General features: G+C 61.6%; 1 protein-coding gene across 1 annotated transcript in view; it reads left to right on the top strand.

Moving 5' to 3' along the window:
• Positions 1-8,627: 8,627 nt before the first annotated feature.
• The window catches only part of BRD3 (bromodomain containing 3), a 35,784-nt gene continuing 16,778 nt past the window's right edge, over positions 8,628-27,633 (top strand). The window contains exons 1-5 of the mRNA XM_060101531.1: positions 8,628-8,728; positions 23,394-23,719; positions 24,570-24,707; positions 25,287-25,434; positions 26,178-26,392. Of these exons, the coding sequence (XP_059957514.1) occupies positions 23,507-23,719; positions 24,570-24,707; positions 25,287-25,434; positions 26,178-26,392 (714 nt within the window). The 5' untranslated portion in view covers positions 8,628-8,728; positions 23,394-23,506. The remainder of the gene's footprint in view (positions 8,729-23,393; positions 23,720-24,569; positions 24,708-25,286; positions 25,435-26,177; positions 26,393-27,633) is intronic.

Raw genomic sequence — 27,633 nt, 5'->3', positions numbered from 1 at the left:
CCTGGTGTCTCCCCTTGGCTGTCCGGCAAGGGTCGTGCACCAAGCCCTGCCCAGCACTCACCCCCGAGGGCTGAGAGCTCACCTGTGCTAAGCACCAGGAAGGTGCAGGTGGACGGAAACAGCCTCAGCACCACGGCCCTTGGGAGCAACACACGGCCCAAGGGTTGTGCCCCTCAGTGGGGGCGAGTCCTGCGATGGGTGGGTGCAGCCGTGCGTGTGGGCTACAAAGTGTGAGGCAGGGCGGGCAGGCCTCCTGAGGAGGGGGCCCCTGAGAGCCTGCAGGTCAGCAGCAGGAGCCAGGGGCAGCGAGGCAGGGGACAGGAGGAGTGTTAGAAGCAGAGTGAACAGCTTATGCAAAGGCCCTGTGGCAGGAAGGAGCTTGGCAAGCCCAAGGGTCTGGGGGGGTGGCCAGTGTGCCCAGGACATGGTGGGCTGGAGCGCATGGGACCTGCAGGCTGGGCTGGGGACATGGCACAGCTCTGACGAGCTGGCAGCAGCAATGAGGTGTTCCTCCAGCTGTTCTGTGGAAGCCAGAGCCTGCTGCGGTTGTACAGCAAGAGAGGGACCAGACATCCTGGAGTGGTAGTTGGAGGTAGAAGCCACAGGACTTGGTGGCCGACTGGATGTGGGTGGGGGGTGGGGCGGGAGTCAAGGGCGATGCCAGTTTCTCTTGGGGCGTTTGGGGAATGGGGTGTCCCACGGGTCTGCTCTTCGCCCGCCACCTCCCAGGTCTCAGCTGCCAGGCCTGAGGCCCGCTGCTCAGTCCTAAGCTCGCCTCTCAGGGCCGTGGCCGGGGCCGCTCCACCTCCACACACAGGCCCCTCTTATTATTTGTCCCCCAGAACCCCTATGATGTTGGTTCTGTTTTCGTCCCTGCTTCCCGTGTGAGGAAACCAAGACTCAGAGGGGTTTAGCTGCTGCGGGTCACAGGAGAGGGGGCCGTTAAGATTCAACCAGGTATGAGAGACGCCAAAACTCTGGGTGCCCTCCAGGGTCGCATGTACCACCTCTCAACAGCAGATGTCCAGGGAACGCTGCTCTGAATCCCCGTGACCTCCTGCCCAGGCAGTGCGGGCGATGCACTGCAAGCAATGGAGGATCACTTATTTTCTTGTGTCCTGTGATGGCTTGGGAGCTACCCATCCTATTACTATTATTTTGGCGGTTACCCTTGGCATTTTAAAGACCTACTTCCTTGGAGACGAAAGTGGCTCTCTGTCATCCTCCTGAGTGTGGAGAGAACTCAGAACTCTCTGCTCTCATCCCCCGGCCGCCCCCAAATCTCTCTCTTTAGATGAGTTGGGTTCACATCAGCTTCCGGAGAGAGAAGCCCAAAGCAGCACACCCTCAATAGAACTGGACTTTCTTTCTCTCCCGTGGAAACAGAGACCGGGGGGAATGGCCAGAGCTGGCGGGATGGGGGATCCTGCAGATGGCAGAGCAAAGGCAACGTGTGGCCCCAGGAAGGGGAAGCATGGACACTTGAGGTCACCCCGCCATCCGCCCTACGGTCAGTCCACGCTCAGCAGTGGTTATCCACATGTTGTTGACTTCCTGGCTCACCATCCCTTGTAGCAGCCCTCGGTCCTTCTGGGTGCAATGTCCTCTCATTGGAGTGTAAATTTCAGTGGTCTTCTGAACGAGGTCGAGGTCTCTTTGTGCCGAGGGCTCTAACGTTAATCTGCACAAGCCTTTCCTTTGCCCTAGCCCGTAAGCGACAGAGAACTGGGGCTGACAGCTGTACTCTCTCCGTACGCCGCCGTTACCCAGCGTTTCCATCACCGCTGCTGGGAGCCCTGCTCTGTTCTATTGCCGCTCCTTCGTAGGTGACACATTCCTATCCGCTGGTTGTTTTCTCTCTTATTTAACTGCCCTCCAGCCCCATGCCCTTCTCCTCCTCACCAAAACCAACCTACCCGGGACCTCATGGCTTCTGAAGAGCCATGCTCCAGACCAGAGGCATTTCCCAAGGGTGGAGCCATCCCCTTCCCTTTCTACATTCTCCCTGTCAACCAGCCATCAAAATGAGGGTCAGCAAAAAAAAAAAAAAAAAAAAAAAAAAAAAAAAAGGGACTTCCCCAGTGGTCTGGTGGTTAAGAATCCGCCTTCCAATGCAGGGGACGCAGGTTCAATCCCTGGTTGGGGACCTAAGATTCCCACGTGCCATGGGGAAACTAAGCCCGCCCACTCTAGAGCCCAGAAGCCACAAATAGAGAGCCCGTGCACTGCAACTACTGAGCCCATGAGCTCTGGAGCCAGCGCGCCACGCCGGAGAGAAGCCCGCACGTCACAACGAAGATCCCACCTGCCGCAACTAAGACCCGATGCAGCCCATAAATAAATAAATAAATTTTAAAAATGAGGGTCAGCCAGTAGCTTTTAAGTATTCTTATTATTGAGGTAAAATTCACCACTTTAACCACTTTAAAGTGAATGACTTCTAGTATATGCACAATGTTGTGCAACCAGCACCACTACCTAATTCCAGCACGTGTTCATCACCCCAAAAATCCCCTCACCCATCAAGCAGTCACTCCCCATTCCCCCCACCCACCAGCCCACAACAACAACCACTAATCTGCTTTCTGTCTCTATGGATTCGCCTATTATGGATATTTCATGTAAATGAAATCATACAATATGTGATCTTTTGTTTCTGGCTTCTTTCACTTAGCACAATGGCTTCAAAGTTTATCCATGTTGTAGCATGTATCAGTGCCTCATTCCTTTTCATGGCTAAATAATTTTCCATTGTGTGGACATACCATGTTTCACTTATCATTCATCAGTTGATGGACATTTTGTTTGTTTTCACTTTGGGACTATTATGAATAGTACTCCTGTAAACATTTGTGTACAATTTTTTTGAACATCTGTTTTCAGTTCTTTTGGGTATGTATCTAGGAGTAGAATCGCTAGGTCCTATGGTAATGCTATGTTTAACTTCTTCAGAAACTAACAAACTAGTTTCTGAAGGGTCTGCTCCATTTTCCATTCCCAGGGTAGCAATGTATGAGGGTTCCAATTTTTCCACCTCCTTGCCAATACTGGTTATCTTCCTTTTATTAAAAATTTCTTTGGCCACACTGCATGGCATGAGGGATCTTACTTCCCTGACCAGGACCCTATACTTTCTTCTAAGGTTTTTACAGTTTTATTATTTATTTATTTATTTGGTTGCACTGGGTCTTAGTTGTGGCAGGTGGGCTCCTTAGTTGTGGCACATGGGCTCCTTTGTTGTGGCAGGTGGGCTCCTTAGTTGTGGCACGTGGGCTCCTTTGTTGTGGCAGGTGGGCTTCTTAGTTGCGGTAGGTGGGCTTCTTAGTTGTGACATGCCAACTCTTAGTTGCAGCACGCATGTGGGATCTAGTACCCTGACCAGGGTTCAAACCCGGGCCCCCTGCCTTTGGAGCGCAGAGTCTTAAACACTGTGCCACCAGGGAAGTCCCGGGTTTATAGTTTTAGCTCTTACCTTTAGGTCTTTGATCCATTTTGAGTTAGTTGTTATATATGGTGTGAGGTAGGGGTCCAATTTTATTCTTTTGTATATGGATATCTAGTTATCCCAGCACTATTTGTTGAAAAGATTATTTTTTCTATACTTGTCAGTGTCCACATTTTTTATTCTTATAAGGACATCTGTCACATTGGATTAGGGCATACCCTAATGACCTCATTTTAACTTAATTACCTCTTTAAAGACCCTATCTTCAAATACAGGCACATTCTGAGGTACTGGGGATTATGACTTAAATATATAAATTTTGGGGGCACACAATTCAGCCCATAACATGATCGTGTGTGTTTTTTTCCTTTCTTTCTTTTAATATAGTGTATTACATTAGTTGCTTTTCAACTTTTTTTTGGGGGGGGGGGCTGTGCCATGGCTTGTGGGATCTTAGTCCCCCAACCAGGGATCGAACCCATGCCCCCTGTGGTGGAAGTGCTCAGTCCTAATCACTTCTTCAATCATTTTAAACACACTTATTTCATAGCCTTGGGGTTCCTTCTCAGAGGCAGAGGACATAGGGAGGGGACACAGACAGGGCCATGGTGTCACAGGACATCAATGCAGAAAGCTTTCCTGTGGGTGCAAAGCCAAGAAGGGCTGGTTACATCATCTCTTAAGCCATCAGAGCCACAGGGATTCCAGGGGCACCTAAACTTTGAGCAAGGATTCCAGGAGACCCAGGGACTGAAGCGCTTGAGAGGCCAACCCTCTCTCCATCGTATCACAATGATCGCCTCTTCAAACAAAACTCATTTTTCATTACATAGCAATCCGTTTGCCTTGGGAAAACAGTGATCAAGAAGAAAAATAAACTAAAATCACCCAGAATCCTAGTTTCCATATGTAGCTGCCATGAGCCAACTAGCCCAGCTCCCCAGCTCCCTTCCGGACTTGATTTTTCTCCACAGCACTGAGCACAGTCAGGCACGCTGCATATTTTACTTATTTCTGATAGTCTGTGCATCCCCGGGGGCATGTCAGCTCTGCGGCAGCTGGCACTTTGTCTTGCTCCCTCTTGTACCTGCAGAGCTGGGAAGCGGGAGTGTGGGGCACCATTCCCTCCATCAGCACCTTTGGAGTGAACGAACAAATGCACGTGCCATCTTATGAATGAAAACGTCTACCGCATTTACCCTCACAACAATCCTACAAGGCAGGTGTTTACTATCTTATTTCACAGACGGGTAGACTGAAACCCTGGGGGCCACCACCTGTCTTCTCGCCCTGCCTCCTGCTGACCGTCTTTCTGCGGCCATATTTATGCAGCTGCAGCATAGCCCACTCTCTCTCTCTGTTCACCTGAGCCCCAAGTCATGTCCAAGACATTTCCACACTGTGTTTCTAAGGACTTTATTATTACTTTTCTAATAATGATCTTCCACGTTAGGAGCAGGAAAAACAGGGAAGTGAGATGGCTCACTCCAAGTTCCATCCCATCCCAGGGGCTCCCCAAGCTTTTATAAGAGAACCAACTAACATACTTGGGTGTTTGCGGCCTCAAACACTCACCTCATCTCTCCCACCACAACGCAGCTCCTGGAATGTATTTTGCAGGTGAAATGTGAACCCCACCCCCGTGGGTTCAAACCACAGCTCAGGCTAGTAATTTAACCTCACAGCGCCTTCATTCTCATCTATAAAAAGTGGGCAGAATTATTCCTGCTTCACAAAATTGGTGATTCAGGGAAATTATGTATATAAAACTCTTGACACAGTGCGTGGCTCACAGTAAATGGTCAATACGTGATTGTACTGGTATAAGTAGAAACCTTTGCTCCCCATCAGCCATGGTGCAGCCTTTGCTTGGTGGAGACAGAAATTCCTTTTTAGCTGTTGGCGAGTGCTGATCAGCCTCTGGGGGAAGGACTCATGCACACTAAACTTTTTTTTAAAATTATTTCATTTATTTACTATTTTTGGCTGTGTTGGGTCTTCGTTTCTGTGCGCGGGCTTTCTCTAGTTGTGGTGAGTGGGGGCTACTCTTCGTTGCAGTGCGCGGGCTTCTCACTGCAGTGGCTTCTCTTGCGGAGCACGGGCTCTAGGCGTGCGGGCTTCAGTAGTTGTGGCTCGCAGACTCAGTAGTTGTGGCGCGCGGGCTTTAGTAGTTGTGGCTCGCAGGCTCTAGAGCGCAGGCTCGGTAGTTGTGGCGCACCGGCTTAGCTGCTCTGCGGCATGTGGGGTCTTCCCAGACCAGGGCTCAAACCTGTGTCCCCTACATTGGCAGGTGGACTCCTAACTACTGCACCACCAGGAAGCCCGAGAACTAAACTTTTAAGAGACTCAGGTATTAACTATAAAGCAATACCATAACTGCTCTGTGCCTCCTGGGGCATCGTGGGTGAAGACTGCAGGAGGCAGCAGGAGGGAGCCGAGGCCCCAGCCCTGGGCTGGCCTGAGCAAGGGTTTAAGGCCAACTGCAAGCTTTAAGGCCATGGCTTTAAGGTCTGCAGGGCTCCAGTGGGGGAGATCGGGGCAGCTGCCTTAGCTGGTAGGGGTCTGGCTACACCAAGTTTTGCAGATGGAGGCTGGAGAGTGGGACAGATGTACAGAAGAGAAAGTTTATTCACTAAGCAAATATGTATGGGGCACCCACGCCGTGCCAGACCTATTGTAGGCCCTGGGGGTCTAGAGCCCTGCTCTCAGGGAGCTGCCCCACTGGAGGGTGGAGACAGCCAATAAACAGCCCAGTAATAAGAGACCAAGGCAGAGAGGTGAGCCACGACCAAGAGGGGCTAGAGGCCCAGCCTGCACCGTCTTTCCTCTCCCACAGCTGCAGGATGACGTCCTATTTTTAGTCCTCCTTTGACAGATGAGGAAACCCCGGCTGGGGAGATTAAGTGGCTGTACCCCAGGCACACAGCAGTCCACGGAGGCCCAACCTCTGGCGTTGAAGCTACAAGAGCCTGGGAAGGGAGAAGACGGTGTCTGGTGGTGGTGGTGGGGACAGTCAGGGCCACCCAAATCCCTTCCCAAGGCAGCCTGGGGAAGCCTGGGGCTTCCCAAGAAGCCCCCGGGAGGGGCTCCTGCACTAGGCTTGAGGGGTAGTTAGCCAAGGGGCTGAGATGCTCAAATGTGAGTATCGGTCACATTTCTCCTACAGATTCTGCCTCCAGAGATTTCTTTAGCCTCAGGGAAGATCACTCCACCAAGCTCCCTGGGCTATGGGTGAGTGGGCATGCAGCACCGGTGGGCCTGGGGAAGGGAGAGGCAGGGACCTAGGTCCTTCCATCAGAGCCAGGCTCCCAGGGTGGCCCAGGGTCCTTCTCTGCTCCTGGGAGGGACTCCTCAGGTCAGTGGCAGGGCAGAGGAGGCTCATCAGGGTCCTGGGCATTCGGCTGGTAGCCTTGCCAGCCTGGCTGGTTCGGGTGGCCTCTGTGTGCGCTCCATCCAAGCCCTGCAACATTAAGACCAGGTGGAGAGGCTCTCTGTTTCGGCCTCATGAGGAGAGAGGTGGGATCGTTTCTAGCAGTGCGGTGCACCCTGCTGATGGCCAGAGACCCCAGAATGTCCAAGAGAATGAGACCCAGGTGGAAGGAAGGGGATGTAGCCTTGGAGGTGACTAAAACAGAAGTCTGCAAACTGGAGTACCAAACTCGGGCTTCGGGAAGGATGCAACCAGGATGATGGTTCCAAAGGGGTCAACCTGCAGGTCCTCACCGTCCACGCTTCCCTCTTTCGACTTTCTCCCACTTTGTAAACTAAAAAGGCAAAGGTCTTCCCCAGCCAGAGTCTGGCATCCGGGGGTGTAGGAAGTCCTGGGCTCCCAGGAAAGGGACAGTGGGGAGGGTGGGGGGAGGTTTTGGCCTCTCCTGCAAGCTGTGTTTCCCAGGACCCAAGGCTTTGGCATCTCAGCTCTCTGTGACCCAGGGCCATTTCACCTCCCAGAGTTGCCTCACCTGTAAGCCGGGCACAGAAGGCCTGTCCTGGGTGGGTGTGGGGCTGCATGGACCCAGCCGAGTCGTCATTCACTTTAATGTTATAAAGACGTGTGTGTTTGCAGTAGTAGCGCTCTTGCTCAACCTAAAATAAACCCAGTGACCCCAGGGGCTTGGGAGGGGTTCAGCCCACACGAGGCAACTCGACCTTGTAGTTGGCAGGTTCAGTGGGTACCAAGGAAAACTTGTTTTGTTTTTGACTTTTTATGGGGGTTTAATATACACAACGTGCGTCCACCTTAAGTTACAGCTGGATAAAAACTTAATGTATACACAGGAGGAACTGCCACTGAAAATAAGATCTGAAACGTGTCCACGAGCTGAACCTTTCAAAAATACAGAAAAAGGGCCAGAGTCCCCAGGTTTTACCTTTGTGGCCCACTGCTGGAACCTCAGGCTAGGGACCTTTGATCTCATTCCTGCCCCTCACTGGGCAGATGGGAAAAGAGGCTGGGGGGCCAGGTCTCCGGGGAGAGCCGGGAACATCCCCTGCTCCTCGCCAGTTCCTGGCACTTAGCGCCCTCGCCCACGACAGCGAACTCGGGGGGCCCAGGCCCTGGCCTGATGTGGGAACGGGAGGTGGGGGGTTGGGGGAGGTAGGTAGATAGGGGCGCGACCGAGCGAGACTCCTCCCCGGGCGGGGCCGCCCCTGCGCGCGCGCCGACGCCCCGCCCCTGCCCTCCTGCGCGCGCCCCCGCCAGGCTAATTAGGCACGCGGTTTGTTTACAAACATGGGCGCCCGGCAGGTACGCGCCGCCCAGACCGTGCGCGCCCGAGGTTCGAGGGCGGCCCCCCGGACTCCGGGGTCCTCCGGTGCGGGCGGCAGCGGCGGGCGAGCGCTGGCCGCACTCCCGCCTTTTGCGCGCCTCCCCGAGCATCAGGAAATACTCCCAGAGGCGCACGTCCCTTGCGCGGCAGGGCGCGCGGGAGGGCCGCGCCGGGTCCCCGAGTCGCCGCCGGCGCCGCGCCCCGCCCCCGCGCGCCCCCCGGCCCGGGCCCGCTCGCGGCCGGGTCGGCGGGGCGGGCGGCGGGCGGGGGCGCGCGGGGCGGGGCGGGGCGCGGCGCCGGCAGGGCCGGGACATGTAGTCCGCGCGCCACGGCCTCTCCTGGGCGGCCCCGGCGCGGGCCCGGCCGCGGACTACGACTCCCGCCAGGCGCCGCGGCGCAGCGCATGAGCCCTGCTCGGCTCCGGCGCGTCTATTATGCTGCCGGGGCCGGCGAGCCAAAGAGGAGCCGGCCGCGCGGGCCGGGAGGGGACGGCCGCCGGAGCCGCCGAGGCCAAGTACGCCTTTCTCTTGCTTCCTTGCGCGCGCGGAGCGGCGGGCGGCGCGGGTGGCGGCGGGCCGGGCGGGGCGGGAAGCGCGGCCCCGTACGCCCCGCGCAGGCCTCCGGCGCGTCCGGGGAGCCGGGCGCCCGGGACGCCGTCGCCGCCTCCGCCTTTGTGCGCGGCCACGATGCAACAAAGCGCGGCGGCGGCCCGGGGTCGCGGCGGCGGCGGCGGCGGCGGCGCGGGCCCCCTCCCCTCTGCCCGCGCCCTCCCGGCCGCCCGCGTCCCGGGCTCGGGGGCGTCGCCGCGGCCGGGGCGCGCAGCCCAGAGTTGGCACGGCCTGCGCGCCCCGCGCCAGCGATCTCCCGCGCGCCCTCCCTCACGGAAAGGATTTTTTTCCCCCTTTCCTCCGCCCGCCATCTTTCGAAGGGGGGATCGGGGCGGACGTGGAGGGGAAGGTGCGCTTCGGCGCCACTTTCCCCGCGCCCCGTTCCCCGCGCCCATCCCGCCCGCCCTGGCTCCTGGCCGCGGGGCTCGCGCGGGGGCCGTCGCCGCGGCCGGGGCGGGGGGCGAGGCCGGGCCGGGGAGCGGGCGGCGTGGCGTGGAGGCCGCTTTCTCCAGAGTTAGGGGCCCGAGCTGACTTTGAGCCCTTTGGAGTTGCTGGGTCGTTGCAGCGCGGCCAAGAGGAGACCCAGTTCCCGTTTTGAAATCAGCCCGAAAAGCGCTTAATCCGGGCAAGGCTGAGTTGCGGGAGGAGCGGGGGTGCGTGCCCTCCTTCCCACTCAGGGTGGGCCGCGGCCTGACAGCACGGCACAAGCCCATCGGGGAGAAGTGGTCACCCCAAACCTCACACGGCCCCCCGGCCCTCGTGGACTCCCCGTGAATAAAGCTGGGGCTCGGGGGAGTCCTCTTCCTCCACCGGTTGCTCATCCGGGGGCAGGCCGGGGTGGAGGTCTTGGGCCGCCTCCTTTCCCTCGGGGCTAGGGGGCAGTTTTGGAAAGATGAAAGTGGGGGCACGGAACCGGTCCGCCTGGAGACCCACGTGGGGCGGTCCCGTGGTCCATCCTGAGGGTTCCCGCAATTGGGCCCAGTCCCTGACCATTCTGCGATCCTTCATTTTGGCTGAAAGCTTTCTACCCAGAAGTGCATGACTGGGGCTGCCCCCGTGTGTTCCCTGGGTTGTGGCTGCAGAGTTAATGGGGAGGTGGTATTGGGTATCAGTGGGCAAACTGGCTGGAGGGCGGAAGGCAAGTAAATGAAGGAGTCGCTCTGGCCCCTCCTCCTCGTGCCCCCCCCACAAGTGAAGACGAAGAAGAAAGTTTTTGTTTGTTTGTTTGTTTTTCTTTTTTAATCCTGCTTTTGTAGGCTTTCCTCCTGACTCTTTCTTTAAAATAGGGGTTCTTTTCCTGGGTCCATGGAGTGGCCCTGGGGAGATCCTGAAATCTACGCAAAGTTGCCTGGGCGGCATGTCTCCTGGGGGAGTAGTTGGCTTTCAAGGGTATCAAGAAAAGGCCTGAACCCGTGCAAGGCTGTCTTCAGGAGTTAGGGACCTCCTTCCCTCCCTCCCTCCCTCCCTCCCTCCCTCCCTCCCTCCCCCTCCCCCCTCCCCCCCTCCCTCCGTCCTCTGGCAGCCCTGAGTGCGGCCTCTCATTTGCAAATAAAGCTCTGTGTTTGCCCTTTTCTGTCTTGAGGCCTTGATGTGTGCTGGTGGTTACAGATCGGGAGAGATAGGGCACACGGCATCTGGGGCGGGCGGTGTGGGCCATTTCGCTTTGACCTTTCTGGTAACCTCGGGGGCCCCAGGACTCTGGAATCCCGCCCCAAGCAGCTTCTCAGAAGCTTCGATCCAGTCCCAGCCCTGCCACGGGGACGTCCGGGGAGGAGGGACGGGCAGCACCAGGTCAATTTTTGTTTTGTTTTTAGAAAGTGGAGTAATTGCTTTCTCTCCACCCCAGCCCGCGCGTGCTTGGGAAGTGAGCTCTGAATAAAGGGAGAGGATTTGTAAATATTCTGCTCCTGCCTGCCTGGCCCAGCAGAGCGGTCACGGGCAGAAAGTGAAAGTGGGGGGTGGTGGCGGGGTAAAAAGTGAACCGCCTACCGCCCGCCGCAGCCGGCGGCTGCTCCTGCGCCCTCTTCCTCCAGGCTGGCGAGTTGCCAGCTGCCCGAGCCCTGCGCCGGGCAAGCGGCGAGGCGCACGGCCATTTCCTGGTTCTCGGCGGCAGAGCTTTCCCTGGGGAGTGCTGGCCGCGGCCCCGAGTGGAGTGCTTGGTTCGGGACCAGCAGGCCACCTTCGCGGGCCGGCCCCAGCGTCTGCCTGGCTCTCCGTCCGCCGCTGGTGGGCCCTGGTTCTCCTCGGGAGAGCGGGTCTCATCCAGTGGGTCCAGGGGGAGCTGGGCCGGGTCGGGAGTGGGTGGGGGGGCCCACCGCCCCCCAGCGAGCGGCTGCACCTGGCCGCTTGCTTCAAGCCTCTGTGCAGGTCGCTGGATTTTCAGGGTGGTCGTGTGGGTGGGTGAGTAGCCTGGTCCGCCTTTCCCGTCTCCCCACGTGATGGTCCAGCTGTAAAGCGACGGAACCCCCAGGCAGGGCCCACAGACCCTGCATTAGCAGGTCAGTATCTAGTCAGCATTCCTTGCTTCCGAAGGAGACTTTAGTGAATTGTGGCAGAAAGCAGCATCCTGCTTGCTGTATACCTACCTGCTGGGAACTTGTCAGGGGAGCCCCCGCTTGGGAGCCCGCCCGCCGTCCCACCCGAGGCTCTGCCCCCTGGTTGCAGCAGGTGTCAGAGCAGCGCGCAGCGGCCCGGTGTGCTTGGCTCGGGGCTGCTGGTAGGTGCCCAGGTGGTGAGTGGCTTGTTGCACCTCCTCAGCCACCCCGCCCCGCCCACTGTGAATCCCTTTGGCACCCGCACCCCTGCTCCTGTGGTCCTGCCTCTGAGAAGCACGGGCCTCTTAAAGGCAAAGCGTCACTTTCTGGATCTGGAGTGGAGATGACGGTTACCTGTGTGGGGGTGTCTGTCCAGAGCCCGGAGGCTCTGCTGTGTCAGTGCTGTGGGTGAGTGTTTATTTCTTTTGCCAGGTTTTAACTATCCCACAGGAGAATCAGTTCTCAACCTAACTCCTTTTTTAGGGCCTTTATAACCTCAAGTTAGAACCGGCAGGTGCATTTGGGGGGGAAGCCCCCCTCCCTCCCCGCTGCAGTACTGGGAGGAGCCCCTCCACCTGCCTCCTGCACCAGAAGGGAACGAGGTGCCTGGGAGAGTCCTTTCGCCGCTGCTTGGGAACTGCCCCTTGGGGTGCGGGGTTGGGGGGGGCTTCAGGTGCCCCAGTGGGATTTTTCTGCCAGTGCTGGAAGCTGGGCTTGGTGACCCGTGTGGCAGCGTTTCCACAGTGGTGTCCAGGAGTGTGGTCAGGAGAGTGTTCGGGGGGCTGGGGGTACCTGTGTCACAGGTGCCAAACCGTCGTGAGGAGCTGGGGCTCCAGGGTCCCCGCCGAGGTCCCCGGTACGTGGGGGCAGGAATGTCCTCGTCTCCTGTGAGGCCGAATGCGCGTCGCGTGGCTGGACCCTCGTGACGCATTATCAGGAGGAGGCGGAGCTTGGGGGCAGCCTGGCCTGACGGTGTCTCAAAGGGAAAGGAAAGGCAGGAACGGGGCGCTGCCCAACTCCAAGCCCGCTTGCGCCGTCGGGCAGAGCCGTGGAGGTGCCAGCCCGGTGCTGGAGGCTGCTTGTTAAGAGCTGGGGCCCTGCTGGCTGTGCACCCCAGATAAGGCGCACACCCACCCTGTGCTCTCTTGTCTTAGCTGCCGCCAGGCTGTCCTAGGTCTGCGGTGGGGAGACACCAGTGACCGTGTGACTGTCCCCTGGGATGACAGACACTCCCCCCCCCACGCCCCGCAGGCTGGGAGAGGCAGCAGGATGCCCTTGGTAGGCATGCGAGCACTCGGGCTGTGGGAAACGTCCCAGGACGGCGGGCCAGGGTGCCCAGCCCTTGGGAGCCTGAGCTAAGCCTGGTGCTGGTTGCCGGGGCAGGGCCGCCTCCCTGTGCTGCGGAATGCGTGCCGGTCCCTCTCCAGGGCTTCCAGGCTCCGGACAGCCCTCCCATGGGAGCACCTGCTGTTCTGGAAAGGCGTGGGAATGTGTTTGTGTTGGGCAGGGTGGGGGAGGTGAGAGCCTAACTCAGACCCTGGTTTACGGAGGCTGGACCGACCATCCCATCCTCGGCCCCGCTCTGGGCTGGCGCCGGTGGGCTACCCCTCCTGCCGCTGACCCCGAGGGGCAGCTAGGGGGAGGGGTGGGGAGGGGTGGGGAGGGCTGGCTGCCCCTCGACATCAGGATCCGGCAGTGGTCGGGGGCTCCCAGCCTGCTCGCCTGCCGCTGTGCCTCTCGGCTCCGTGGCCTCCCAGGCCCTCTCCGCCTCATGTCCCATCTGTTAGGTGGGGTGATGGGGTCCGAGCTTCCTTCCGAGGGCTTCTCCTTGGGGTCTCAGGTTGAGAGGGACCTGGGGGGACAGCCATTTCCTCGGTCTGGTCTGGGATACAGTGCCTGGCTGGGGGTTTTCAGGGTTGCTAATGCACAGGCATCGGGCGTTGAATGGGGGGTGTTCTGTTGGGACAGGCACAGAACACCCCCCGTGGGTGATGACAGCATGCCGAGCCTTGGTGCTCGCAGGGCCGGGTCCCCCTGTAAGTGCATGTGACTGCCTGACCCCTAGCATCCTTTGTGGGACCGACTGACCCAGAGAGGATGGTCCCCCCTTTCCCTCTCCAAGACAAAGTGTGGCGCCGGTCACGCTGTCCTCACTCACTGTGTCCCCTGAGGACCTTCCCCTTCGAGTGGTGGGTCCCTCACCCCCCTCCCAGGAGCCCCATGGAGCTTTACATGCCCCCCCCGCCCCCGACACACACACACACACATCACACATCGCTGGTACAGCAGCTTCTTGTGGTTTTTCAGTTGGTTTTTCTTTTGGGTAGCTTGGTTGAAAGGTGGGAGGTGACAGAGCCTCACAGAGGTGACGGGGGGGGGTGGCTGGCCTGACCCCCGCCGTGAACAGTGAGCCCCACTCAGCAGGGCTGGCGACACCCACCAGAGCTGGTATCTCGGGTCCACGGTGAGGCCGATGTTCTGGCCAGAAAGGAAACCTTAAGAGGCTGACTTCCCCGAGGGGGGCTGGCAGGCTGGGGAGAAACATGGGGCGTCAGGGAAAACCGGATGGAGAAGGAGGCTTAGGTGCTTGGGTGCCGGGGTGCAGAGCTGAGAGGACACGGTGGCGTCAGGAATGGGGACCACGGCCGCCGGCCCCTCAGTGGGCCAGGCTGGGTGACTTAGGAGACCCCGCAGGCCTCGGGGTGCTGCAGACGTTCCGTGGGACCGATGGGGTCCCTTGCCGGTGGGGAGCAGAAGTGATCCAGACCGGCGGTGGGCTTGGGGCCCTGGTCGGGGCCAAGGCGCTCCGGGCAGAGCCCCTTCGGGGGCATCTGTGGTGGCACTGCTTCCTGCCCGGGCAGGGGGTGGTGGCCAGCAGGGCCCAGTGTGCAGAGGGCCCCCGTTCACCCACCTAACGTCCCCTGGGGCCCCACGGGAGGAGGCAGTGGGCTCCGTCTGTCACTGAAGCCGACCCTACCCGCACGGATCCTGTTTCCTGAGGCCTGGCTACCCGGGGGCACAGGAGCTGGGGCGGCGGGCCTGGCCCCTTCCTGCAGCTCGCTGCCCCCTGTCTCTGCGGGATTGTCGCAGGAGCTCCGAGAGGCGGTGGGGGAGTGGTGTTTTTTTAAATAAATTTATTTGTTTTATTTATTTTTGGCTGCGTTGGGTCTTCGTTGCTGCACACGGGCTTCTCATCGTGGTGGCTTCTCTTGTTGCAGAGCACGGTCTCTAGGTGCACGGGCTTCAGTAGTTCTGGCACGCGGGCTCTGTAGTTGTGGCACGTGGGCTCAGTAGTTGTGGCACGCGGGCTCTAGAGCACAGGCTCAGTAGCTGAGGTGCACGGGCTTAGTTGCTCTGCGGCACGTGAGACCTTCCTGGACCGGGGCTCGAACCCGTGTCCCCTGCATTGGCAAGTGGATTCTTTTTTTTTTTTTTTTAATAAATTTATTTATTTATTTTAATTTTGGCTGCGTTGGGTCTTCGTTGCTGCGCGCGGGCTTTCTCTAGCCGCAGCGAGCAGGGGCTACTCTTCGTTGCGGTGCGTGGGCTTCTCATTGAGGTGGCTTCTCTTGTTGCGGAGCTTGGGCTCTAGGCACACGGGCTTCAGTAGTTGTGGCTCATGGGCTCTAGAGCGCGGGCTTCAGTAGTTGTGGCGCATGGGCTTAGTTGCTCCGCGGCATGTGGGATCTTCCTGGACCAGGGCTCGAACCCGTGTCCTCTGCATTGGCAGGCGGACTCTTAACCACTGCACCACCAGGGAAGCCTGGCGGGCGGATTCTTAACCACCGTGCCACCAGGGAGGTCAGGTGGAGGAGTCTTTGGGGTTGGGTGGACGGCCTCGCTCACAGCCTGGCTCTGCTTCTGACTGGATGGCCTCGTGCCCCTTGATCTCTGAGCCTCTGCCCCCCCCACCTGGAAAGTGCAGCCCACGTGACCCCCACTGACGCCAGGATGGGGCCCAGGGAGTTGGGGCCGTGTAGCGTGGGGCCCCCCAGGGGTACCTGACTCACCTGACCCCTGAGTCACGCGACTCAGGAAGGCTGTTCTCGTTGCCGGCAGGGCTGGTGGGTCTGAGCAGGGCAAGAGTGGAGGCGGAGGGAGCGCAGGCCCTGCCCTTCCCCGCCCCCCGCCCCAGGATGGAGGAGTCAGTCCCTGGCTTTTTTCCTACCTCTGACCACCCCTCTGAATGTCAGCACCCCCTACAAGCCTCCCCTCCTTCCTGAACCTGGCTCAGGACTTCCCTCTTCAGGCCCAACGCCCTCCAACCTAGGAGCCTCCTGAGGACCCCCTCCACCTGCCTCCTCCTCTGACCCCCAGCCTCATCCCCGCCCCTGTGGCTGGAGGTCCTTCCCCTGATGCTGGTGAGTGAGGCTCCTTCTGCCCTTCCGTCCGGCACCCTCCATCTAGCATCCCCCCAACACCTATCGGGGTCCAGGCTGCCCCGGCGTGCCCTCCTCTGCCTGCTGTGGTCCTGTCTGTGGCAGGAGGGCTGGAGCTGCTGCTGCTGCATTTTCAGGGTGTTTCCCACAGTGGCACCTGGACAGAGGTCCCCACTGTCTCCTTGTTTGTCCAGGACGCTGAATAGCCCTGGTGTCCAGGCTCCTCTGATGTGTCCCTCTGGGCTGAGCGAGCCTACAGGGGCCGGTTCTCTGCATTTTCTTTCGGATTCCAGTTCCCCAGGGAGGAATGAGGTGGGCCCCAGAGGATGAGTCCAAGGGCGGGGAGATGGCCATGACCTCCGGGTCCGCCTGCCCCAGAGCCGGGGACTCTTGGGTCCCCCTCCTCCGCTCTGCAGCCAGGTGTGTCCAACTCAGAGTCCCTCACGGAGTGGCGAGTGTGTGACTCCGGAGGGTGGGGTGACCGGCCCGTGTCCCCCGCCTGCCGCTGGCCGGCCATTTGGCTTTCTGGATGCTTCTTCAGGATCCCGCCAGAACCCCCGTCTCTGGGTTTTCTCTTGCTGTTCAAGGGCTTTTGTGGTTTGTCTGAGCATTTCCTCTCTGGGCGGTTTCAGATCCTCTCGCTTCGAGGGAAGGTTGTCTTCACTCTGACCTTCACCCCGTTTGTGGTGCCACCTCCCGCCCCGTCGGGCAGCCCCGGGAGGTGGGGGGGGGGGTTCTCCGAGCCTTGCTTTCCCGTCTGAGGAGTGGGGCCCCGTCCCTGCCCTCGGCCTGGGTGTCCCCCCGCGCGGTGCGCACCACCAGCCGGGCCAGCGGATCCTCAAGGCTCCTTTCCGAACCCCACCTCCTAGAAGGCTGGTTTCCAGCCCGGCCAGTGTGGAGCGGGCCCGGTGGGCTGTGACGCCGGTGAGATCGGGCTGCATGTCTTTGCCCGCAGGAGATGAGACACCCCCGTCCCGCTGGGGGCTGGGGGGTGGTGCAGGTGAGACTTGGTAGCCTGCGGGTTTTATACGTCTGGGTTTAGGGCGCTGGGCTGTGTCACCTGCACTGCCCCACCCGGTCCCGGGTTATCCTGCCTGAGTCCATCTCCCCCCACCCCGCCACCTGTAGTCCTTTTCCCTGCCAGGCGGGGTGGGGGGGACAAGGAGTAGGGTCATGTCCCCCAAATATCGCTGTTGCTGTGGTGGTGGGCAGCGCAGGGTCCTGAGCACCCAGGGAAAGGGGGCATCACCCTCTTCTTGTGGTGGGGCAGGGGCTTTCCAGTGTGGCCAGTCGAGAGACAGCAGAGGCCCCCAGGGTGCTCATCTTCTGCCACGAGCACCCCTGCCCCGTCCTGTCCCCTCCAGACCCCCGCTCATTTCAGCCCCCTTCCCACCTCCCCATTATCACGAAGCAAGCTCCAGGCACATTTCCTTCGTAAGACGTTTGGTGCCCGCGTCTAAAAGACAAGGGCTTTTTAAGAGTTATAAAAAGCCACAGCACCACCGTCAACCCCAGAGCGTTGACGTTGGATTCCAAAGATGGTCAGAGAGACAGTGTTGAAGTAAATGCCTCTTGCCTCACTGCCCGGCAGGTGTTTCTCACAAACTGGCCCAGGGCAGGCGCTGGGGTCGGGCGCCACCACCTCGTCTGCCCCGGCTGTCCTTCCCCCGGGCCACGTGGGGGCCGGGAGGGGTCCCGGGCTGGGCGGAGAATCCGACCCCCGTGATGGGCTGCCTTCCTCCGTTCCAGCTGTGACCCCAGAACACTACTCTGGGGGGTGAGCTTTTCTCCTGATTCTTTTGCGATGAAAGCTGACCCTTGACAGCTGATACAAGGCTGTCTGTGGTCCTTTTTTACTCTTAGACTGAACATTTGTGTGTTTCCCTGCAGAATGTCGTGTCTGATTTGGTATGTTATCTCAGACCCAGGGGGCTGGGGGTGTCTCTGGGAGACCCCCCCCCACGGAATGGTGCACTCGCTGGGTTCTGAGACCCGAAAGGTTCACTCAGGACACGCCTGGCTCGGGGAGAGTGGCTGTGAGGCTCTGGCCTGTCCCATGAGGCCGGGGGGCGGTGTTTGCTCCCCCCGTTCCCAGCGGGCGATTCCTGCTCGTGTCCGAGTGCTGGAGAGGGGATGTCAGGTGTTCCCGGGGCTCACGGGCTGTCGCAGGAGGGTGGGCGTCTGTGGGGGCTTTGCTCCTGCCCCCAGGGGGCAGCTCGACAGTGTGGTGAGAGCCTGAGCTGACACGCCACCTGTGAGCTCTGGGTGCCACGGGCTGACTGGGGGACCCGGGGTGGGGTCCCAGCCGGACCTTCCGTCTGCTCCTTCTGTGGCCCCTCGTGGTGTCTCCGCCCAGCCTCAATGGCTTGAAACATGGGAACAGGCCGGACCCTTCTGGTACCCACCCCCTGCTCTGAATTTGCCTTGTTTCCCTTGATTTGGGGGCCTGTGGGCACCCCACTGGGATTCCCTCGAGGAGGAGGTCTGGCGGCCCCCATGGCAACTTTGGGTCCCCAGCTGGTGAGGCCTGGTGGGCAGGGTGACCAGGCCTCTCTCCTGGGTGGGGCCTGGCACGGCCTGTGTTCCCACATGGAGCCTAGGCCTGCTGGGCCGAGGAGACCACGTGAGGGGCCAGCGCCCGCCGGGAGGGGACAGGCCCTGGGGGAGCCGTGGGGAGGAGCAGGACGCTTCCTCGTTCTCCGATGGACAGGCCGCCTCTGTCTGCACCTTTGTCGTCTCCTGCCCGGCTCCCCGGCTCTGGCCAGGGCGGCTCAGCTGGGTGGCCTGTGGTTCCCTGCCAGGACCATGTGGAGTCGGGAAGAGGGTGACGGGCTGCTCCTGGTGCTCTGGGATGTGGCGGCTGGGAGAAGTGGGAAGCTGCGTCTGTGTTTTAAACGGGTCCATCCCATTGCACAGGCTGGGCCCATCCCAAGTGTGACCTCATTGTGTCTTCATAGCACACAGAGGTGGGTATCCAGGGACCCTCGGGCTCTGTCCCTTTGCTGTGGCCCCTCCCCGCGTGGCTTGGGAACCACGGGCACCTCCTTTTTTCCGCCCGAGGGGCCAGTGTCACCCAGCTCTCTAACCACTCTCCGTGATGTCCCTGGCCTCCCACGTCCTCGTGGGTGGGGAGCCATGCCTCCATCCGTGGGGCTGCGTTGGGGGCACTAGACAGCTGATGGCCATGCTGCCGGGGCTCAGCCAGGAGGGGAGCTGGGATTTGAACCCCAGTGTGGCAGGCCCAAGTGGGCACTCCCCGCTGACCTTCTGCATGGTCCTCGTGTCTGGGGCCCTCTTTGCATCTCTGGCCGGAAGTTAGGATCAGACCAGGGACTTGGAGGGGCACTGCTGGCCTGTGCCTGCCCCCAGGGCTCGCCAGGTGGCCTTGCCGTTGGTTGCAGTGGGGTCACCTGGTTCCTTAGCTGCCCGGCTCCTCCTCTCACCCTGTGTCACCCGTGATGCCAGGAGCCAGTTCGGGGAGGCACGGGGTCCTGGGCTTATGTCCCCGAATCTCCATGTGGGTACGCTCAGGAAAGAGCCCAGGGATGGAGGAGCCTCAGCTTTGTCATCTGTGCGATGGGCCTGGTCACTGACCTCATAGGATCACATGGTGTCTCACCCTCAGCAGAGGTTTGAAGGGCTCTTGGCCGTGGCCGACCACCCAGTGTATTTCTTGGTGCTTCTCCAAGAAGCACGGTGAGAGTCTGTTCCTGTGTGGCTGGGGGACCCTGGGCGTGGGTAGTGGGGGTGACCCCAGGCGTGGGTAGTGGGGGACCTCCCCCGCAGTCTCCCCTTCCTGGTGTTTCAGACCCCCATGTCCCTCCACACCTCTTGTCCGTTAGTGGTGTCGGTTCAGGGCTGAGCCCCGTGAGAGGGTCAGCTGGTAGACGGTTTAAGTTCCAGCTTCTCTCTGGAAGCCGCCTGTGCCTTCCGGTCTCAGAATGTGGCCCTGACCCCCGCCCAGACCGGGAGGCTGACGGACAGCACAGCTGCTGGTGGCGGGGAGCGTGGGCGGCACTCTTGGCATCCATCCTCGTCCCTCTGCTGCCCCGACAGGTGGGCGCTGAGGGGATTTCTCGGCCTTCCAGGCGACACGGGGGCGGCCGACCGCACCTCCCACTGGTGGCCCTGCCGAGGGCGAGCCAAGACTTCGGGGGCGTCGCGGCCCCCGGATTTCCCCTGGACGGAGCACACGGGGCTGCCTGGCCTGTCCCCAGACTCTGGGGCAGTGTCCCCAGGCCCAGAGGAAGGGAAACGAGCTCTGAGATGCTTGGCCATGTTTGTACATTTTTCCAAAAGAGAAATCCCTTTACACTTTTCTCTTTTTGCAAAAGTAACACGTTCTTAAAAAGAAAAAAAAAAAAATCCACCGGTTCAGAACCGCCAGCAGAAAGGGAGGAAGCAGCCTTGGGGCCCGTATGCTGTGGGTGTGAGGTCCTGAGTGCTGGGGGCCTCCATCATCTTCCTGCCCCTCGTGGGAACGTCCCGAGGCGGCGTGTGGCCTTCTGCATTCCCATCCCTGCTCAGCCGGGGTCTGGTTTCCTCGGGGTCGCTGTCGGGTCTGCGGGATTGCGGGACAGGCAAGGCCAGGCTCTCGCTGCGGCTCCGCTTGCCCTGGATGTGCTGGCCCTGAGGTCTGCGCTCCGTGTGAAGGCTGTGCCCCAGCAGGGAGCTGCGTGGCCCCTTTACTCCACCCACCACCCCAGAGGGGACAGCACGGGGTGACCTGTGTGACCGTATGTCCCACCGGAGAGGGTCATGCCCAAGTGCCCCGGCTGTCCTTTGCCCGTCTCCTCCCCGGCCACGCAGCCCTTCCCAGGAGATGGGTCATGGGTCCTGGCTCCTGGGATGGAAGGGGCTTGGGGAGGGGGGTGCCCCCCAAACCTCTCACACTCTAGCTGCCTTTCCTTCCTCCCTGTTGAGCTGGTGCCCAGGCTGCCGGGGACAGAGGACAGGCCAGGCGCCTGCCTCCGCTGTGGGGTGTGCTATGTGGCACCACCTGACAGGGGACACCACGACCCCCGCGGTCATCCGCACGTTCCTGCAGGCTTCTGAGTGCATGGGGGGACCCCCGCCTCGTCCCAGTGGAGGTGCTGGGGGCAACATTCCTGTTTGCAGAGAGGGGGAGGTCCCATTGCCACGTGCCGTCCCCCAGGCCGTGGGGCATCCGGCACCTTTTGCATGTGTCGCCTCTAGACCTCACAGACCCTGCTGGGGTCCCAAGTGTTTCCACACCTCGGGACTCCCTGTGGCCTGGGGTGCACGCTGGCATTCGGTGAGCGTGTGCCGGGCCAGGCCCTGGGCTCAGAGTTTAGCCACGCAGCCTGGGACACCCCCGGCTCCGCCTCGCAGCCGCTGGGTGCTCACCCCACGATGGGGACGTGTCCTGTGTTTGCTGCGGGGGCTGGCTTCCTGCTCAGCCGCGGGGGTGGGGTAGTTGGTCATTGGTCAGAAGAGGGAGGCAGGGCGGAGGCCAGGCCGAGGGTCCTGACGGCAGCCCCGGCACGTCCCTGCAGAGAGCTGTGTCCATCTGTCCTTGTGCTCGGAGGAGGCCGGTGTGCTGTGTCCCGCCCGTTCCCTGCTCCCTGGACCGTGCAGCAGCAGCGCTGGGTACTGGGCATCTGCCCACCCGCCCTACATCTGGCGGCCCGCAGTGCACCGGGCCGGCATCTAGGGTGGGGGTGTGTGACGGGAACAGGGTGCATCCTTCCCTCACGGATCCCGGGTCCCCCCACGTAGGGAGCCGCCGCAGCCGTCCCGGCAGGACCGTGCGGCGATTGGTACGTGTCCAGCACTGACCCGAGCGCTCTGCGTTGGATCCCTTTAGTCTCACAGAGCCCCGTGTGGACACAGGGGGACCAGATCCCACGGCTGGCGAAGGGCAGAGCTGGGTTTGCGAACAGGAGCCTGGCCCCGGCATCTGCTGTGCACCCCTGAGCTGCCCGGGCTCCAGGAGGGTCCGGGAGGCCCTGGCGGCTCGTGGCGTTGGGGCAGAGGCGCCAGAGGAGGAGAGGGAGGGAGGGCGCGGGCCTGCGCAGTCACAGCAGCCAGGACAGCGAGACGAGCCACTGGCCAGAGCCGGACAGGCAGTGCTGGTCTGGACAGGAGCCCCGTGTGGGGCAAGGCCGTCGAGGGGAGGGCAGGCCCGCGGGAGGTTCGCAGAGGCCCCAGCAGGAGGCGGTGGTGCTGGGCCAGAAGAGGTCAGACCTGCTGGGGGTGGGGCTCGAGGGTGAGCGCTCCGGCGCCTTTCCGTCTGGGGGCGTGTTGCAGCCTCTGCGCCACCAGCCCGGCGGGCACGGCCGCCCTCTGTACGGAGCTGCCCTGGGGGCCAGGGCGCTGCCCCGGGTTGGCAAGATGGGGGCGCATGAGAGGCGCCGCTCGCCCGGGGAGAGCGTGGAGGAGAGGGGCTGCAGGCCCCCAGGACGGCGGGCGGGTGGCCCCTAGGGGTGCTCCAGAGCAGTCCTCCGAGGAAGGGCGGGCAAGCGGGGCAGGTTTGCTCGGTGGTGAGATGTGCGCGACGTCTGGTTTGAGTCCTCTTCCCTCTTGGTCGGGGGGCGCTGAGGAGGCGCTGGCTGGGGTTTAACAAGCCGGCACGGGGGGCCCTGGTCTGTACCTCGTGCTGACGACCGTGGTGTAAACATGCCCACGTGGCACAACAGGCTGCCGGCAGGACGTCCGTCAGCCAGCTCGAAAACTCTCCCAAGTTTTAACGATCTGCTTCCGCAAGTCGTAGAGGGCGTGCTTCCAGCGGCCGACACACGCTGCTGTGTCCTCCCGAAGGCTGGCCCCCAGGCGGGCCCTGCCACCCGGCCCGACCCGGCCCAGTCCCGTGACAGGTGCACATAAATACCTACGGGGTCGCAGCGTGCACAGATGCCGCCCGGGTCCAGATTTCGTATGCAGCCCCCAGGGCGTTCTGCAGTCCCAAGTGACATTGGGGCCACCGACTTCCTCCCAAGACGTGGGGTTTTGATATTGGGGGCGGCCCCTTCATCCTTTACGGCACAACATTTTTCTTGGTGCTAGCCGGTCTCCTGGTGACACACGTGGGGCAGCGGCGGCCGCTTCCTTCCCAGCTCCACGCTCAGAGAACATTCCGGGAGTCGGGGTGTGGCCCTGCTGCCCCTCACTCGCTGAGGCTGCCGGCTCCCATCGCCTTCTCCCACCCCCCTCACCCCGATTGGCCGAGGGCCCAGCCACCATCACAGACCAGAGCCCGTGCTCATGGTTACATTAGAACCTTCATCGGTGGCCTCACTCAGAGGGCCCTCGCCCTGTGTGGTCCACGTGTGCCGGTCCCCGTGTGCCCGTCCACGTCGTAGCCCTCTACGTGTGGATCATTCCCTAAAACGTTGCCACGGTCAAGAGCAGCAGGCGGCCGGTGGGCAGTGAGCCAACAGTGGCCCCCACCTGCACGGCCGCCGCCCCGCCTGCCCAGGTGGCACCTGCTGGCATTCTGTCCCGTCACCTGTGTCTCTCCCTGCCCCAGCCTGAGGGCAGCAGTGGGTGAGTGGTTCTCTGACAGGTGAGAGTTGGCCTGACCGGGGGCAGCGCACCGACGTGGCCTCACACGCCCGCGTGGCTGTGCTCGGGGACCCAGGCGAGACGGCGGGGCCTGGGGTGACCGGCCGTTCCCTGCTGTCCCTCCTCCCCCGCAGGTGCTGCCTGGCTGGGCCCAGACATGGGATGTCGCACCTCGGCGGGGAGCACAGAGGAAGCCAGGGCCTCGCCGAGCTGCTGCCGTGACGGCCAGTGAGCGAGCAGCCAGAGGATGTCCACCACGACGACGGTCGCCCCTGCGGGGATCCCGGCGGTCCCGGGCCCCGTGAACCCGCCCCCACCGGAGGTCTCCAACCCCGCCAAGCCCGGCCGCAAGACCAACCAGCTGCAGTACATGCAGAACGTGGTGGTGAAGACGCTCTGGAAACACCAGTTCGCTTGGCCCTTCTACCAGCCCGTGGACGCCATCAAGCTGAACCTGCCCGTGAGTGGCCCCGTACCTGCCGCCCCTGCCCCTCCGCGGGCCCGACTCCTGGGAGGACGGCCCCCCTGGCCTTGGCAGAGATGGTGCCTGGAGGCGGCTGGTCCTGATAAGCCAGGCACAGCTCAGGACCCACAATGACCAAGTAGCAGAGGGGATACTTAGGCGAGTGGGGCAATGGAGGGCGGCTGCCCAGGTGCAGGAAGTGGGGAGAACCCGTGGCCTGTGGGGGGACGAAGGGGGAGCCGGCGATGGGGCTGAGGCCTAGAGGCTCACCTGTGTCTTCATCCTGTGCCCGGCACTGTCCTGCAGAATGACGCGTCCACACCTGAAACCCTGTGCCCGAGAGGGGTGCGGCCCACTTTCCCAGGGTTAGCGCCTCAGCTGCATGCCCAGTGCCGACCTGACCATCTGACGGCTTTCTCTTTTGGACCTGAGTAGAGAGCCCCTGAGTCCTGTGAGGGGAAGCCCTGGGCCAGCGCTTGGCGGCCTGGGTCCTGGGCCAGCTTGGGCCCCGGGCCCTGTGGGCCCCCAAGTGAAGTTTGGAATCTGGGGAGGGGTCTCAGCCCCACCTCGAGAGCCTAGAACAGCCCTGGGCTCTGCCCCAGCTCTGTGGGTCTGTGCGTCCACACAGGACCCTGCTTAGGCCAGGGGCTTGGCAGGGATTATGCTGGCCGAGCGCTCGCCCCAGACCTCACGCCCACCTGCCCTCAGGTGAACAGAAACTTGGGTCCAGCCCCAGTACCCAGATCCCTGAGGAGACTGTTTCCTGCACGATCTCTGTACTTGGGAATCGCAAAAGTCGTCATGAATTTGAATCCAACAGTAACACCCCTGAAAATCTCTTTCTTAGGATTATCATAAAATAATAAAAAACCCAATGGATATGGGGACTATTAAGAAGAGACTGGAGAATAATTATTACTGGAGCGCGAGTGAATGTATGCAGGATTTCAACACCATGTTTACAAATTGTTATATTTATAACAAGGTAAGAAGACGGTGTGGCGCGGGCCCTGCACGCCCCTGTGAGCTGCCCCCGGCCCGGGGAGGCCTGGGGTGGAGGGCCAGCCTGGGGTTGGCCGGTGCCCGCCGGGCTGGGCACTTTGCACAGCTCTCAGACAGGCCCAGGGTGCATCCCAGCCTCGCACTCAGCCCTTGTCTGGCCGCGATCCCCTTGTGCGGGCCCCACAGGCCACGCGTTTGAGCGGTCGCCTTGTGTGTGGACCGCCCTCCCCCCTGGCCCCGTCCCCTGCTCCAAGGAGGGAACATTAGAACAGCCTTTTTTTTGGAGGGTGTCGATATATACCAGACGCTTTAAAACATCCACACGCTTGGACCTTTTTTCCTCCGTGGGACGGGATAAAGGGTGGTTTTTATCCTTTGTGTTTTTTGAATTCTTCCAAGAGTTTCCACGTTAAAATATATTCTTTTTGCCTCCCTCCTGCCCCGCCACATCCCTTCACAGCTTTCTAAATAAATATTTTTCTTGAGCAACCACCATGTGTTTGTCTGCTGCAGACACTCGGCTCCTTTCCAGCAGGTAACCTTGCCTCTCCTGTGTCTTCAGCCCACAGATGACATAGTGCTCATGGCCCAAGCCTTAGAGAAAATTTTTCTGCAGAAAGTGGCCCAGATGCCCCAGGAGGAAGTTGAGTTATTACCCCCTGCTCCAAAGGGCAAAGGCCGGAAACCAGCTTCGGGAACCCAGAGTGCAGGTAAAGGGGTGGATCGTGCAGTCCTCCTCTCCACCTCTGGCAGATGGGCAGGGTGCCGATGACAGCGTATCCTCTGAGGGTCCCTCCGCCCCTCTGGGCTCCGTTTTCCTGACCCACTCTGCAAGGTTGGGTCAGTGATGACCAGAGCTCCGGGCACCGGGCCTCTGCTGTGTGTGGCCTGCAGGCCTGGTGACCTTTGCTCCGGGCAGGGATCGTGCTCCTGCTGTGTCCCTGCGCTGCCCCTCTCCCACCCCCCTCACCCCCCAGCTCTGAGGACACCTCTTCTGGAAGCCACACTGTCCCTTTGTCCCCTCTGAGGAATTTGCCTCTTCAGCATGCTTTGTGTTCTCTGTGGCCTGTCAGGGAGCGGTGGGGATTAGGGTCAGCACGGGGGGTGACCTTACCTGGTCCGGGAACCTGGAGCAAAGGTGCACCCCGATGGTGAGCTTCCTGGGCGGCCCAGCCCTCCAGAGAGGCCAGGGTGTTTCACACTCACAGACGGGGCTGAGGCTGGTTACCTGCGGAACCCGAGTCAAACCCCTGGCTCTTCCTTCCGGGCTGTGCACTTTGTCCTGGCTCACTCATTTGGACCACGGAGGCAGCCACGATGAGAGCCAGGGTCTCGGCAGGAGGGGCTCCGCTGGCACCCGGCGGGCCCTGGCTGGAGGGGATGGTCCCGGCAGCGTCCAGAAGCATCGCTGGTGGAGCCGGGTCAGTTCAGCCTCCTTTCCTTTGTCCTCAAGGTACGCAGCAAGTGGCGGCCGTGTCCTCTGTCTCCCCGGCCACCCCCTTCCAGAGCGTCCCCCCCACGGTCTCCCAGACGCCCGTCATTGCTGCCACCCCTGTGCCAACCATCACTGCAAACGTCACGTCGGCCCCTGTCCCCCCGGCTGCCGCCCCGCCCCCGCCCGCGACGCCCATCATCCCCGTGGTCCCTCCCACGCCGCCCGTCGTCAAGGTGAGCTTCCCCCGGGGGCGTCCTGGACGCAGGCGGGTGCGGGGCAGGCAGGAGGGCGCTCCGCCGCTTTCCCCTGGCACCGACCGCTCGTCGGGCGTTGGGCGTATGTGACTTTGGACGGGTCCCCTCCCCCGCCACGCCCGCGAGGTGGGCCGCGGTTCCTGACACCGACAAGGAGCCCGAGGCTCGGAGCGGCAGGTCACACAGCTGGTGAGGGCGGCTGCGCTTGAGCCCCAGCTTCGCCGGCCTTTGCAGGGCGTGGGCCGAGGCGGGGGGTGCAGAAAGGAGGGGCGTCCCGGCCCTCGCCGCCCGCGCTTGCGCTCGGATTGCCTGGGCGTGGGGAGGGCGGTGGCGGCCTCCGCCCACTCCTCGCGGCCCCCATGAGTGTGCGCGCACGTCCCTCCCCCGGCTCCCTGGGGGCTTTCCACGGCCGGGCCTGGGCTCCGAGCGGGCGCTCCCCGCGAGATCGGGGGCCAGCGAGGACGGCTGAGTCTCCTGCTCTGAGCAGGCCCCCGCGCCGGCCACTGATGTGTATCGTCTTCTCCGATTTGACCCTCACAGCGAGCGACCCTCTGGGGCAGGCAGTATTTCCCCCATCTTACAGATGAGGAAGCAGGCGCTCAGAGGGGTTAAATGGCTCCCCCAAGGTAAAATGCCATCTCCATCGCTTTCCTCTCCCCCGTGGCCTTCACTGCCTGTACTCGGGCGGCGCCTGGCCCGGCCGCCTCACTCAGCGCCCGGCTGTCTTGGAGCATGTCCCGTCTGCCATGGCCCAATGAGCCCCCGGGCCCCGTGGCACGTGCTTGGCCTCCGTGGGCGCCCGTGAAGTGTGTGTGGGTGGCTGGCTCGTGCCCGCCAGCCTGGGGGCAGTGGCTTGGCTGGGGCGGCGACTTTGGTGGCGCTCAGACGGCAGACCCCCGTGAGGCCGGCGGCCCAGGTGCGCCTGGCTCCCAGGGACTGCTCCGTCCGCCCGAGCTGAGGGGAGGGGAGCCCCCCGGGCTGGCCTCGGGGTCACAGCGACCCTGGCCACCCAGGCACGAAACACGCTTTCATGCACTGGACACACCCACCAAGTGCTCGTTGGTCATTTCAGTGTTTCCTCCCCGGTGGGAAGTAGCTCTGTGACGTCTGCTGCCCTCAGGGTCAAGTCCAGCTCTGCCCAGGCACTTAGCCCCCCGGAGTCCTCGGTCCCCAACCTCATGCTGCTGCTTGCGTTTCCCGGCTGGGCCGCTGCCCCTGCC

The sequence above is a fragment of the Mesoplodon densirostris genome, chromosome 6, assembly GCF_025265405.1.
Source record: "Mesoplodon densirostris isolate mMesDen1 chromosome 6, mMesDen1 primary haplotype, whole genome shotgun sequence".
NCBI classification, from domain to species: domain Eukaryota; kingdom Metazoa; phylum Chordata; class Mammalia; order Artiodactyla; family Ziphiidae; genus Mesoplodon; species Mesoplodon densirostris.
Note: the sequence above shows the minus strand (reverse complement) of the source record. Positions and strands in the feature narration are given on the sequence as shown.